This window comes from Diuraphis noxia, unplaced genomic scaffold (assembly GCF_037042655.1).
Source record: "Diuraphis noxia isolate RWA-SAM2 unplaced genomic scaffold, SU_Dnox_SAM2 contig0003, whole genome shotgun sequence".
NCBI classification, from domain to species: Eukaryota; Metazoa; Arthropoda; class Insecta; order Hemiptera; family Aphididae; genus Diuraphis; species Diuraphis noxia.
In genome coordinates, this window is record NW_028301713.1 from 8336236 (window position 1) to 8351081 (window position 14846).

Sequence of the window (14846 nt, forward strand, 5' to 3'; positions counted from 1 at the left end):
TTAATCCATCATATAACATATAAGTTGTTTAAATATTTTGGAACCTATACTTCATGAATCATATTAATATCAAAACAAAAAGCTATTTAAACTATGCAAATTATTATTCTTATAATTATTTTAATATAGGTACATATATTTATAAAAAATATTAGTTTTTTCTCTTTCAACTATAATTTATAGCTGTTTAATTTTTTTCAGTCCAAAAGAATTTTAGCAAGTTTGAAAAAACTGAAACTTCGTAACAAATTTTACATGAATATAGAAATTAAAAAAAGCGGTTAGTTCTATAAATGGTATATTCTATTAGTATATTATATTAAATAATAAGGTTACAAATAAATAAAATCATCATTCATTATAAAATACAAATTACCTACCAACCTAATATTATATTCTTCTGTTTAGGTAAATATTTTTTACGTCCGAGCAACTTCTAGAAATGTTTATGCATCGATTGGTGGCTTCATTATATTCAACATGAGTCTCATTAGATGTGCAAGTTTAATGAATGCATAAAAATCACACATAAATAACTTAATTGTGACCAATATCTACACAAGTTTACATTTAGGTGAATTTAATAAATTTATTTATTTTTTATAGGTCTGTTCTGTTTTAGCTACATAGTATATATGTATTAGTGTTAATACAATTTAGAGATCAAAAAGGAAATTCAAAGCTTTTGAATTACAATTGGAATTAAGACAATAAAAAAATATTTAAATTCTACATTTTCTATTAAACTAACATTTTATAGCAATATTACGACAATCAATTACACACATTTATTTAGTAAAATTAATTTTACAATAACTAATTTATTTTCTCTATAGAAATTATTTTCTGAAAATTGCGTTGTATAGTGATAAAAAAAAAAGTGCGTAAAGGTAGTGTTTATCATCATGTTAATACTCCATTATCAATAACTACATCTTTTCGAGTGTCATGTACTTAGTTTTTTAGGTGTTCCTTTATGTATTTCAATAAAATATAAATTTATGGACTTGGATTAAACAACTGCCATTTTAAATGGTAAGATTCAAGTAAATTGGTAGTCTTGTTGGCTAGTTCTTTTGTGTAGTAGGAAAACTCTACATAGTACAGGAGTATAATTTTTGAAATAAATATTCATTTTTTAGATGTTCTATTACATTTTATAAGATAGACTTTTTATACATAATATATACAATATAAACAAGCAAAAATTGTTATTATTTTTTATTAAATAGTTATATGTATAACTTATGAACCCATTAAAAAAATAAATATTAAAGAATATCTTTATTTATTAAATAATATAATTCACCATTCACCATACCCTTTGATATCATTTATGTTACTACCAAAGAATAACACATCTCCATGATTGGCAATAAACATAGATTTTTCATTTACGTATTTCGCCAATTGTTGACGTTTAGATATAATCTCAAGAGCTTTGGATTTTTGATCTTCAAAGTCGTTAATAAAATTTTTGTCGTCTGGATTCAAAATTATTGGTTTAAGAGTTGTATCTTTTTTTGATGATTTTATATCAGCAGAACAAACAGTGGTCGAAAATTGGTGTTTAACATTATCTGCAAATTCTTTCATTTTCTTCTGGAATAAAGGACTTGTTGAATCATTGCAATATTTTTTACCAGCAGAACTGTTCTCTATCAAGAGGTCAACTAAATTTTGATATTTATGTGTCAAAACTAACTTCGATTCTTGGACATCAAGGTCATTTTCTTCTAATGTTTTGTTGTTGTTTTTTTCTGATTTATCATCTAAATCTTCATTTATGGGTAATTTACTTTTCTTAATTTTTTTTTTTGACGATTCAACATTTTCACAAGAGAGCTGTTTCGTTTTTTTCTTTTTTTTCTCTAACTGAATGTCATCATAATTTGGCAGTACAAGTTCTGTTTCTTTCATCTGTTTAGCTCTGCGTTTATTTTTTTTCAGTAGCATTGTATTTAATTCAATTTCAGTTTCAGTTTCTTTATCTTCTTTAACAATAATTTCTTTGTGCATATTGTCATTATTATTAATCATATTATCTTCAACACTTGATGATGTATCATGTTTATCTTTATGCATTTTTGAACGTTCTTTTTTGGATTTAAAATATTCTTTCATGTTCAAACCATTTAAAATTTGACCATCATCTTTAACACCTTTTCCAAGTATACATGTCAATTCTTCTCTTTTGTATTGTGTTAAGTCTTTGCCTCTGGTAAATTTGTGGTAACTGAAAAACACATAAAATTATTTATGGAATTAATAAAACTATCAAACCTAATTCTTTGATAAACATTTTTGTTCTTTAGTACGTACTGAACTCTTGATCTTGAATTCAAAGAATTTTGAACAAGTGATTTTTTAGAAGCTGTATCTCCATTTAATTCTGATAATTCTTGATACTGGTCAAACTTCTCTGTTAACTGTGATAATAAGCGTGAATATTCTTCGCCTGCTTTGAACCAATCATCTGCATTATTTGCTACAAATCCAAGTCCTGTAATATTTTTAAAATTATATACAGAATTAATATAACTTTTAGAGATACAATATTAGCAAATACTCTAAATTTAGTAAAATAACTTAAGCAATCCGCTAGTTATATTTAATGTAATATTGAAAATTGAATAGTGACACTTAACAACTAAGAAAAAATACTATTATTATTATTAGAATAAGTAAGTTGGTTCCTATTGTTAGATATTCTACTAAATTAAAAACTAGTACATTGTATTAATAAGTAATGCAATAGTTAAGAATTAATTTACCATAAAAAAATAAATTTAGAAAAGATAGGTACAATTTGTTCCTTATATTATATACATAACTTTTGTATAATAAATTAGTGGACAAAACCTATAGGTCTGCAATGCACGGAAAAATTTTTTTTAGATATTTATTTAAAAGATAAACATAGATTATTTAAAATAACTTAACTCAACATAACAAAACTATAAGCCTTGAAAAAGGAAAAATATTTTCATTAATAAATTGGACTTAACTTTAAAATTAATTTACTTTATTTAGTTTTAGGTATTTGTTTTAATTGTCATATGTTATTTAATATTAAGTGTAAAAAGTTTCCTTCAAATAAAACCAAGTTATGAGCTTAGATAAATATGAAAAATGAGTACATTTTTAATAACCAAATCAAATTGAGACTAGACTACTAGATTTCTACAGGAAAGATAAGTTTAAAAAACAATTTTTAATTAACTACCTGTAGGTTGCACCTTATGTACAACTCTTATATTTTCTGATATTCCTTGTTTATTTTTTCCAAGACCAGATCCTTTGGACCAACCAAATTTTTCAAGCATCCGCTGACCAAATTTTGAGTCGTCTGAAAAAAAAAACAGTAATGTTAAGATGCACGTAATGCAAAAGTAAATATTTAATCTATCTAAGAATAAAAGCAACTTGGAAATGAATTATTTTGTACCAATGGAATGATTTATAACAACCTTGCTGAAAAAGAAAATAGTTTAATTAAACTTACCATTCGACCAATGATTTTGGGACGACAAATTAATACTGTGCATAGGATTCTTTCGTCTTTTTCTGGGTTCTGCTAGAGACATGGCCAATGGTTCGATTGTAAACTATTGAAAATAATTACAATTTACAAATAGAATTTGAATCGTGGTTGTAGTGACAGTGACTTGTTATCGAGAATAATAATTTAATAATTATTATCAGCTATTGCGTTACCACAATCTCCTTATCACTATGCAGGATGCAAAGCCAACGGTGTAGCCAATCACGCCTACGAAACAATAATGATTATCGTCAAATTTACTTCCGGAAAAATTGAGTCATCGTTACTTTTTAACATTAAACAGTTAAAAACCATAAACTATGATATGAAAGTTGAAAAAACAAATATTAATTTTATATGTGATTAACCGGAATCATGATAGTCGAACACGACGTCGTCTGCACGCATTCGTCTTTGGCCATCATTGATCTGTTGGCGATACTGCGAACATAGTGTGGATGTTCACAGTGTCGCCAACAAGAAGTCATCTCGATATCGCCTCGTCGCCGTGTCCTGTCGCCGTCTTGCCGACCGCTCTCTTTCGTTTGGAATTATTGTTTAGCTTGACCGTGTTTCCGACGTTCCGGATTCGGAAAATTTCAATTTGATCAGCAAGGAATATACAGGTAAGAATTTTTTCGTAAATACTTCTGTCAATAATATCGAAGTCCGCTCAGGCACATTCATCTGCATTTTCATTGATTTGGTGACTACGACTGAAGTTTAAAAGTCTACAAGAATCACACATGTCTAACCTCAAAACAAATTGTAAATCTGTCGACTCTGAACTCAACAATTTTTTTTTTTAATATTTCACATTAGTTATTGTTGCTCCATAAAATCTAGTGATTTCGTTGGATTTGTTCCATCGATTTTCAATCAACTGTTTCCCTAGTAGGTATTTCGTTAAGGTTTTTCACTACGAGGTAGTAGTACCTTTTCCCTACACATTATATATTCGTTTATTAATCTTGTTTACGCTTAATTATTCGCGTCCAGCCAATCGTTTAAAATAACATTGTATAATTGTATTTGGTACGATTTCTATCGGATGCGATTCTGTTCAGGTATTTGCTTTGTTTATCTATTGTTGGCATTGGTTGATTTGAAGATAATCTATAACTTTAAAGGTAGTTTAAAGAGACATTATTTTCTCAATTTTGCTGCAGGACTGTGATTATCACATTTTATTCTAAATGGGGAGTTGTAGGTATTAATAATGTTCTTATTGAATTTTGGTTGACTAAATACACCAATACATTTAGAGAAACAAGAGATTATTTTGTTACCTTGACACTTAATAAAGTTTTATTTAGTTATAAGTTATGTATTTATTTTTAGAATCATCATGGCTGACGAAGACTGGGGAGATATTGGAGCTACAGTTAATGTAGATTCAGCACCAACACAAATTGCAGCTGAATTACCAGAAGTGAAGTTGTTTGGCAGATGGAGTTGTGATGATGTAGAAGTTTCTGATATGTCTTTGCAAGTATGTCTAATTCAAATTTAATAACTTCCTTCTAAATTTTAATTAATATTTTTATATTATTAATTTTGATACCATTCACATTTAAAGTATATCTGAGTAAACCCTAAAGATCGTAGTAATTGGAATATTTAAATGTTATAGGATTACATTGCTGTCAAAGAGAAATACGCCAAATATGTTCCTCACTCTGCTGGTCGTTATGCTGCTAAACGTTTCCGTAAAGCTCAATGCCCTATCGTTGAGCGTTTGACCAACTCTTTGATGATGCATGGACGTAATAACGGAAAGAAACTGATGGCCGTTCGCATTGTTAAACACGCTTTTGAAATAATCTACTTGTTGTCCGGTGAAAATCCATTGCAAGTACTCGTTAAAGCCATCATTAACAGTGGACCCAGAGAAGACTCCACACGTATTGGTAGGGCCGGTACAGTCAGGCGTCAAGCTGTTGATGTTTCCCCATTGAGACGTGTTAACCAAGCCATTTGGTTATTGTGTACGGGATCCCGAGAAGCTGCGTTTAGAAATATCAAAACAATTGCTGAATGTTTAGCTGATGAATTGATCAATGCTGCTAAGGTCAGTTACAATTATACCTTGTTAAATTTAATTTTTTGAATAGTATAATATTGAGTCATTTAAATATTTTTGTTTTTACAGGGATCATCGAATTCTTATGCTATCAAAAAGAAAGACGAACTCGAACGTGTGGCCAAGTCTAACCGTTAATTTCCATATATTATTTCATTTACTTTAAATATACATTGTATATTTGAACTAAAACAAAACAAGTTTTTAATTTTTATTTTATTAAAAAATGTTGTTTATTATACACTTCCTTAAATCCTTAAGAGAACGTGATGCCCACAAGTGTTTTCTCCATCTTTCAAGTGCGCAACATGGCAAATTGTTTACGCTCAGCAGATCACGTTTAGTTCCATTAGTTTAAGAGAAGAAGAGCGAATTGACCTTTTATAAAATTTAAAGGTAAGAATATTATTTAGATAACCTCCTGGAGTTTTTACTATATTTCAATTTTGAAGCGAGTTATAAGTATTTTAAAATTGTAAATAATTTGCACATTTTAAAATACGTATAACTCGCTTCAATATTGAAATACAGTAAAAACTCTATGAAGTTATCTAAATAATATTCTTACCTTTAAATTTTATAAAAGGTAAATTCACTCTTATTCTTAAACTAATGGAGCTTAATGTGATCTGCTGAGTGAGCATAACATTTCGTATGTTATGTACTTGTAAGACGGAGACAACACATGTGGATATTACGTCTTCTTAAATACTTCTCGGATATTTTGTTGATGTGGTTAATTTATATAGAGATGAATATTTTGTTGTTGATTACTACACGGTTCTATGTGTCAATCACTATATTCTTAAAAAGGATCTGATCTTCTCCTACTTAAAATTAAAAATTTTTACCAGTGTCATTAAAGTTAGAATAAGGGTATCTTATAAGCCCTTTGTGAACTATGGGATTTGAGATCAATTACAATTAATGTTTAACACATATAAAATATTCATACAACGCTATATTAGTGTTTTACAAATGTGTAGATATTGTGTCTTCTACTCAACTGAAATCAAAACTTGACAAGTAATAACTACCAATTCATACATGGACATCTATGTCATTGAAGCCATTAATGGTAGTGGGAATGTAAGCACATTACAATCAGTATGCATTCTTATTTACTACTAATATTCTCTTATTCTGATACATATAACTTATAGAAACATTTTAGAAAAATGTATACATGTGAAAAGCCGTTTCAAGTCAATTAAAATAATGCATCAGGCATAATTTTCATTTAATATTAATGAATTATTGTAGTTTAAGTTTGCTATCAACTTACGGAGCACCCGGGTACCTAGACAGCATAAAATAATAATTTCGACTTGTTGATATTAATTACATTTTTATTTTATTGTTTTGGTAATAAATTAGTGATTCAGGGTCTAAATTTTCATTTAAACATAAAACTATTGATAGAATTGTTTCATGATGTCATAGTGTCATTTATCATAATATAGAAACATGAAAACATGTTTGATCCTAATCGTGAATAACGATAGAATGTAGAAAATTTTAAATAAGTTTAACGTTTTTTCTTTTGTATTGAAAAATTCTTGGGTACTGAAATAAATTTGATGAATATGTTAAAAAATTAAACCTAGAGACTTCAAATTCACAACGTACTTCGGAGACCAGTTTTTGTTGGCGGCAGTTACACTCATCACCCACCTAATCTAATCTTAGCAACAAAATGAAGCTTGAAGAAGTTGGTCTCCAAGGCACTCTCTTCAAACAGACTGTGTTTTAATTCTTTATGGTAATGTTAACTGATAGTGGTTAGAATTCGTGTAATTACAATGAAATCATGTGTGAAATGTTAAATGAGGTAAAGATAGTTAGGTAATATCAATAATTGTGATCTGCATCATTATATATTTTCAAAATTATCAGTATATTTTTCAATTTAAAAAAAATTACAATCTTGAACACAAAAAAAATAATGTCTATAATATTATATAACTAGTATTATTTTGTTCTAGACTAAAATAAAATCAGAACAAATTCTTAAGTAGTAACAAATGGTAACACTTTGTTAGTTATCTTAGGTTATAACAAATTGATAATCACAGGAAAAAATTATTCTGCTATGTCATCTGGTATCTTTTGAGTTCGAGGATGATCTGTTGTAAGAATATCAGTAGATTTTGTTTGAATTTGTTTTTCGTGAAACTCCTAAATATTGAAAAAAATAAATGTTATCCAAATTATACAAAATGCATTTTTTTTTTTTTTTTTTTTTGTCTTAAAAAAAGTATTATTATTATCACCATAAGTGAAACTAGAATATATTATTGGGACTATAATACTAATTAAAAAATAAGTTTTAAATTTTAAATTTTATTAAATCAATAAAAGGTCCCATAGTTTCGCGTTCGCCTATGAAGATTAATAATAATATGTTATAATTAGTCAAAAATGCAGAATAGTTAAAATAATTAAATACTTATTATGTTGTGCAAAATCAGTTAAGAAAAGACAAAATATTATGGATTAAAAGTAAATAATGATAAATAAAAAATGTAATTTGTCATAAACTTATGTGTAGCCACACTAATTTTTTAATCAAAAGACTTGCGTCAGTGAATATACCCGACAATCCTGGAAATGATAAAAAAAAGGCAATGGTGTTGGGACAAATTAATTTAGTTAATTACCCAATTGTATTTATAATTTTATTGTACTCATGAAAATGTATATAAGTCAATTGACAAAGTGTCTTCACTGGAAGGCTTCTTAAATCTGTTATTTTTTCAAGCCACTTATTTTATTCACTTATTGTTCAATTTCATTATATAACAGATTGTTAATACAAGAAATGAAATAAAAAATGTTTGTTATTAATTTTTAATTGATTTAATTGATTACTCAATTCAAAATTCAAACTTGCCAATGTTATATTTGTTTTCAAAAAATAAAACAACATGAGCACGTATGGCCTTTCCTGAAGAGATTAAGTTAGTATATTCTTAAATGATTGTATCAAAATAAAATAAATAATCACCTGAAAACAAGGAACCAAGCAAAGGTTTATATTACATTCAGGGCAGTGATATTTAGTTTTGCGTCTCAAGAACCTTCCACGGGTATCTATTGTGTTCCAACAGAAACTGCATCCAAGAGCTGGTCCCGAACGTAACAATGGGCAGTGGTCAGATCGTGTTGATCCGTTATAAGAATCATTTGTATTTACCTATAATACAGTTTATATTGTCCAATAACTCAGTAACTATCATTGCATTTACAATATCATGCTAATACACATAAAAAATATTTGTATAAAATGTGTAGATTACCTGTGATGCACTAGTGGGCAAATCATCGTTGAAGAAGCCCTTGGCTGTTAGACTAGGTTCAGATGGCTGCGAAATTTGTTTGACTATGGTTGGTTTAGGAACAGCTAGTGTGTTGGTTGAAGACGGATTTGGCTCTGAACACTGCCTCTCAAGCACTCGGATTACAGGTTCAGAATCATCATTTGTTTCATTTATTATCATTGATGTATCTGTACTCAAGTCACTATCATTGATTTTTATATGGGGTTGCCGTACTAGAGTCCTAACTCGTTTATTAACTGGAAAATTAAAATATCCATTTTTAATATTTAATTGATAGCACTATTGATTTTACTCATTATTATTATCATTGTTTATTAAATTCAAGGTAAATAAACACAACGGAAATACAAAATACAATAGTTATATTTCGATGTACATTACATTTAAAAATAGTTTTGTTATACAAATCAAATTAAACCTAATAATATATTATAATTTTAATTTCTATACAAATAAATAATTTAAGTTTAACACCAGATTGCACAATCATCTGTTTCAGAGGTTTAACGAGTCATTAAATACTTAACAATCCCTTAAACATAATAAAAAATGAACTGTGATGACTGTGATGTGTCATCAAATATTAATGAATCGTTAAATTATAATTATAAACTATTTGTGCAAACCAGCATGAGTGAAATTATCAACTAAAATAAAAGGAAACAAAATAAAAATATGATTTTTTAATAATTAAATTAATCAGTTATTTATGTATGGTTGTCTGTTGAAAATATTGAAGGTGCTGGTGAAGAATAATAGCATGGGTTAATCACTGTCAGAGGCTGTGAATACATTTGTGAAACATAAGCAGGATGATCAACTGCCGAAGTTTGAGATGTTGAAGGTTCATACAGTGGTGCTTGATACACTTGTTCCGATGATTGACCATTGATTGATGATGCTGGCGAGGGTACTGGAATAGACGATGAAGACTGACCTTTTCGATGAACAGGATAACCTTTTTTTTTGTACTCGAGCCACAAGGTACGGTTATTTATTCCATACTCTTGAGCAGCACGACAAAATCCCATACGGCCCACACGTACAGCTTCAAGAGCTTCTTTAAAACGATCACTCTCCCGTATGCCGGGTTCTCGTTTTTTGCGTACTTTATTCTCTGGTTTGGATACTGCTTTGGCTTTGGGTATGGCGTAGACACTGTGAGGCGGGCAATCAGAGAGCTGCTCCAAAAACGACCAACCTGTTAGCAAATGTTGTAATTTGTAATAAAAACTTCTGGTAATATAAGATATTTAAAATTGAAAGAAAAGAAGACACAAATATTAAATTTTCAAGAAGAAATACATTTTAAGATATATTTTATTATGCAATTAAGCAACTTTTTAAAGAGAGCATTTTACAGGTTGAACGTTTTTGAAACTATTCACTCATCTAAATAGTTACTCATATTTTGGATTCACTTAGCAAAAATAATCATTATCCTACAAAACTGTATAATAAGTGAAAAAGAACATGCTTTTTTTATATACATTTATTTTTGAGATATAAATAATGCTTTCATTAAAATTTTGAACTAAATACAAAACAGAATCAAAACTTACAAAAATAAATTGCGTATTAAACTTAAACTAATTTATAAACAGTAAATAAGTACCAAACTACAAAAGTCTTGTTATTAATTATGATTAAACATACCTTCTGGTTTGTGATGAACAATTGTTGAATGATTATCTGTAGAAGATTGTTTGCTTACACTACTAATAGGTTTTGATGTTTCTTGTCCTTGTGATGTAGGTTGAGATCTCTGTAAAAAAATTAATAAATAATATATGAATATACGTTCACAAAATCTATTAACTTTATATTAATCAATTCGTACAGTTGACATATTATCTTGTTCAGTTACTGATATATCTTCGATAGAACTGTTATGTTCAGATTTATCACTGGATGTTTTCATGAGATGCATTTTTTTTCGTTTTGCCGAGGGTGATAACAAACTATATTCAGTTTCTGCATGTCGTGTTGTAGCAAATGGAAACATGGTTTTCTCTGTCAACCCTTTTATTTGTAAGCTTTCTGCTGCCTTAAAAAATATTTTGATTAATAGTATTTAATTAATAAAATACAATAAATAAAATATAATTTACTTTTAAAATAATTGGGAGTTGATCTTGAGAGATGTTAACTTCGCCATAATACATAAATTCAATTAATGTTTTTAAATGATTATAAGACATGTCTTTGATGATGATTATTGGATGTTGACAAGGTGTTTCATTGAAAAGCATCTATAATAGTAAATACACATTTGATTTAAAGATAAAATGAAATTATTTTTATAACACAAGTTCAGATAAAATTCATAAATTGTATTTCAAATGATCTGTTTCATGGATTTGAAACAATTCATTTGTAAGAGGTTCTGTATACGTAATAATAATTAGGTATAATTGATAAATTTTCATTTTATTAAACCAATATAACACATAAATGATTTTGATATGGGAAAACTGACATAAATATATGTTTATTTCCGACCCTACTAACAACCTTATATGTTTATTTATCTTCAGAAGTAATTAACATTTAACTGTTGAATATTTGTTAGAAAAAAGCTGTTAATAGGATCTAAAGAAGATAAAGCTAGGAATCCTTATTGTTTAATTAGATTTTTCAGTAAGTTGGAACGAAAAGAGATCCTTTTATCAGGAAGTCATATTTGAATTCCATTAAAATTGTTCACACACACACACTTATTATAACAAAATAAAACTTTACACTTTTCATTTTGTAGCCAAACTGTCCAAAGCAAAACAACATTTACCAATTGTTAATATAATGCCTTACAACTTCTATATTTACTCATAAAGAATTTGTATTTGAAATTAAAATTGTATAGGTAGAAAACAGATTTTATAGTAATAAAAGGCTAAGTATGTAATTACTTACAATGAAATAAATAAATAAAAATAGGTTTGCATTCAAATATTTGTAATTTATTAAATTCAGAATAAAAATAATAATACATTTTCATCTTTAATGACTTCAGGCTATAATAATTTCATTAAATTGTTAGTTTTATGTATGCATTTATTTATCTACTCACAATTTAAGTACTACTCTTTAGAAACAATTTACCATAAATTACATTAGATACCTACGTAACTATCATCTACCTCCTTATATTCTTCACCACTTGGAAGTATAAATATTTTGACTTGCTAGAAAGCATAGACATATTGATAATGATAACATTGTTGTTCACAAAATTTGAATATATAACTTTTACATCATTTTGAAATATTTCATAAGAAAATATATTTAAATATTCAGCTAAATGATAAGTTAACAAAGGTATCTGCATTTTTACTTTGGGAAAATATACATAATTTTTTTTAAATAAATGAATAAAATTTCTATAGTCAATGTACAAGCCAAAAAAAGAACAGTAATGTGTGATAATAAAGTACAAAAAGTAAAATTAAAAACACGTCACAACGAAAAATCCCTCCAAATAAATATAAATATGAATAATATGTATTTAAAAATGTTTATTTGCTCCAACTAACTTGGAAATATGTGTAACATAATTTATAATATACTTGTTTAATTTGTTACTTATATTAAAATTATTTACCCAGATGTATATTATTAGACTAGAACTAAAATAAGTAATCACGATAAAATCTGTTCCCTACTAACAAGTTTAAGCTAATAAATAATTTCTTTAATATTTTTATTTTTTACTAAAAACTGCATTCTCCACCCTTTTCCAGGGTTACACAAATACTTTCCCCCCCGAATTTTGAGCCCACAGTAGAGAAGGGTCTGTTGCACAGAAATAACAAATATCATGCAAACATCTTGATAAATAAATAAGTCTATAACATCTCCAAAAAATAATAATATATTTTATATATACCTATACTAATAATAGGTAAAATAAAATATAAATCAATAAATACCATAACAAATAAATGTATATAAAATGATATATTAATATTTAGATACCTAATCTTCACACAGTATCTGATAGTAATAAAAAGTAGTCATCATTGAGAGAAAAAATAACAATATTGTGTAATACAAATATATATAATATTACATTTTATTATATTATATTGAATATATATATATATATATATATGTTTGAATAGAATTTCTTATCAGTTGTTTTTTACTTTGAAAATGTATCACTCAAAGATGTTTTATTTGTTTGTAGGTAGGTACTAGATAATATATTAATGCTTTAGTAATTAAAATTATTGAATACCAATAATAATAAAATAATTCAAAATATAATAATAAGACACGTTTATAACATATCTACCAAAGTAGCAGCTTCTATAGGTGCATGATTATAATAGTAATATTATTAAATCAAAGATTAATTGCTACATGATAGTAGTTTAAAAATTTACCAGACTGTTTATCGCACTACAGTGTGTCATTAATTAATTAATTATTTACAGAGATTTTCACGTATTATTGATAATATCTGTTTGGAGTAATGTTATGTTATTTACCAATGACTTGATTCAAATATTATAACGACTGAGTTTATTTGACCTGAAGAAGTACCAACAACATGTACATAACTAATAATGCATCCAGTTAGCATAAACTTATAACACGGCATATGCGGGCTGCCCGAAGCAACAGAAAAATTGGTCATCAATAACATACATTGCACATTGCACATTGCACATTGCACATTGAACATTAACGGTGACAATCGACGACAGACCCCCAGGAACAACTACATCCGTTCACTGGTTTAGATGTAATCATTAGCAAGAAAAAGGAAACAAGAATATAGACAGTCTACCACTGATGGGCGTGATTTTCATTCAAGGATAATTCGGATCTTACTTGAAAATAACTGCTGCATGCAGACAACACGACTTTGTGCACTTGTATTTTCCGGCCTTCGGCGGCGATTGTGGCGTCCACAAACATCTCGCTGTTCAACAGGCCCGTCATGACGTTGACCAGGTTAGGCTGGTGGTTGTTCCACCGCAAACAGAACCTCTGATCGGCCATTGTTTGAACCTGCAGATCCACCAGACGCGAAACGGCCAGATCGCCGAACAAACAAAACAAACAAACGCACGCGATAATAATAACGACAACATGCTGTACCTGCTATATGGTCGTAGGTGTTAGAACTAAACAACATTAGTGGGGGACTACTTTAATTTTTATGGACAGGCAGCTGCAGGTGACTTACTACGGGCATTTCACGTTTATGGCAAATACATGTTATAATATTATAATTAAATTCTGTGGGACCGAGACGGAGATTTTGTGAGTGGCGACGAGCTATATCACAAAATTATGTACTGCACTCGCACTCACCTTAGGCCTCGGGAACACTAGTGTGTCACAAACGAAAACGTTTAAGCGACCACAGCGGTCAGTATGGGTAGGTAAGCAGCCTCCAGGAAGTCTTCGTATCGCGTAGTGTGGCGATGAAGATCCGGAACTGAGAAGACGACGACGACGACGACGGCAGAATGGGAGACGGATTAGAGACGGGCCGGCAAATACACGGCAGACGGGCAAATACAAGAGTGGAATAGACTATAGAGCTGCAGCGGCGCGCGCGCGAGAAACCAGAAACGGATTACGGAAAACAACAGCGCCGTTCGTCGTGCCTGCGAGAAGAAAATTCTTTTTCTCTCTTCTTGCTGGTTTTCGACTTTTTCTCTCTTTGCTCTCCAATGTTAATAAATAACTTTTTTATTTATAAATAAACAATTCATTATACTATGATAAAATCGCGACCCGTGACGTCAATCGCCGCGCAAAATCGCGTTGGTCACACCGGACCCCCAGCCCGCCGACCACCGGACGCACTGCCTACCGATCGACCCACCCCACACCGCGGGCCCAACGTACGACCACCCGTCGA

The 14846-nt window shown here is 29.1% G+C and overlaps 3 protein-coding genes across 5 annotated transcripts; 1 reads left to right on the forward strand and 2 right to left on the reverse strand.

The window, feature by feature from the left end:
- Positions 1–285: 285 nt before the first annotated feature.
- Positions 286–3693, reverse strand: LOC107169206 (uncharacterized). Its single transcript, XM_015518877.2, has 4 exons — positions 3506–3693; positions 3227–3349; positions 2323–2503; positions 286–2236 (listed from the first exon to the last, which is right to left on the reverse strand). The coding sequence occupies exons 1-4, from the start codon at positions 3585–3587 to the stop codon at positions 1306–1308; spliced, it is 1317 nt and encodes a 438-aa protein (XP_015374363.2). The 5' UTR covers positions 3588–3693; the 3' UTR covers positions 286–1305.
- Positions 3694–4011: 318 nt separating this feature from the next.
- LOC107169205 (small ribosomal subunit protein uS7) lies at positions 4012–5841 on the forward strand. 2 transcript variants are annotated; one of them, XM_015518875.2, is made up of 4 exons: positions 4012–4170; positions 4886–5036; positions 5178–5615; positions 5697–5841. In XM_015518875.2, the coding sequence occupies exons 2-4, from the start codon at positions 4893–4895 to the stop codon at positions 5763–5765; spliced, it is 651 nt and encodes a 216-aa protein (XP_015374361.1). In that variant the 5' UTR covers positions 4012–4170; positions 4886–4892; the 3' UTR covers positions 5766–5841. The 2 variants fall into 2 exon arrangements, with proteins under 2 accessions (XP_015374361.1, XP_015374362.1); XM_015518876.2 differs by lacking the exon at positions 4012–4170 and adding an exon at positions 4590–4611.
- A 1659-nt stretch (positions 5842–7500) lies between these two features.
- Positions 7501–14723, reverse strand: LOC107169210 (uncharacterized). 2 transcript variants are annotated; one of them, XM_015518880.2, is made up of 8 exons: positions 14291–14723; positions 13805–13984; positions 11080–11220; positions 10809–11015; positions 10625–10733; positions 8927–9204; positions 8635–8823; positions 7501–7805 (listed from the first exon to the last, which is right to left on the reverse strand). In XM_015518880.2, the coding sequence occupies exons 2-8, from the start codon at positions 13973–13975 to the stop codon at positions 7710–7712; spliced, it is 1191 nt and encodes a 396-aa protein (XP_015374366.1). In that variant the 5' UTR covers positions 13976–13984; positions 14291–14723; the 3' UTR covers positions 7501–7709. The 2 variants fall into 2 exon arrangements, with proteins under 2 accessions (XP_015374366.1, XP_015374367.1); XM_015518881.2 differs by lacking the exons at positions 7501–7805; positions 8635–8823; positions 8927–9204 and adding an exon at positions 9314–10169 and having other exon boundaries at positions 14291–14710.
- Between the last annotated feature and the right edge of the window lie 123 nt (positions 14724–14846).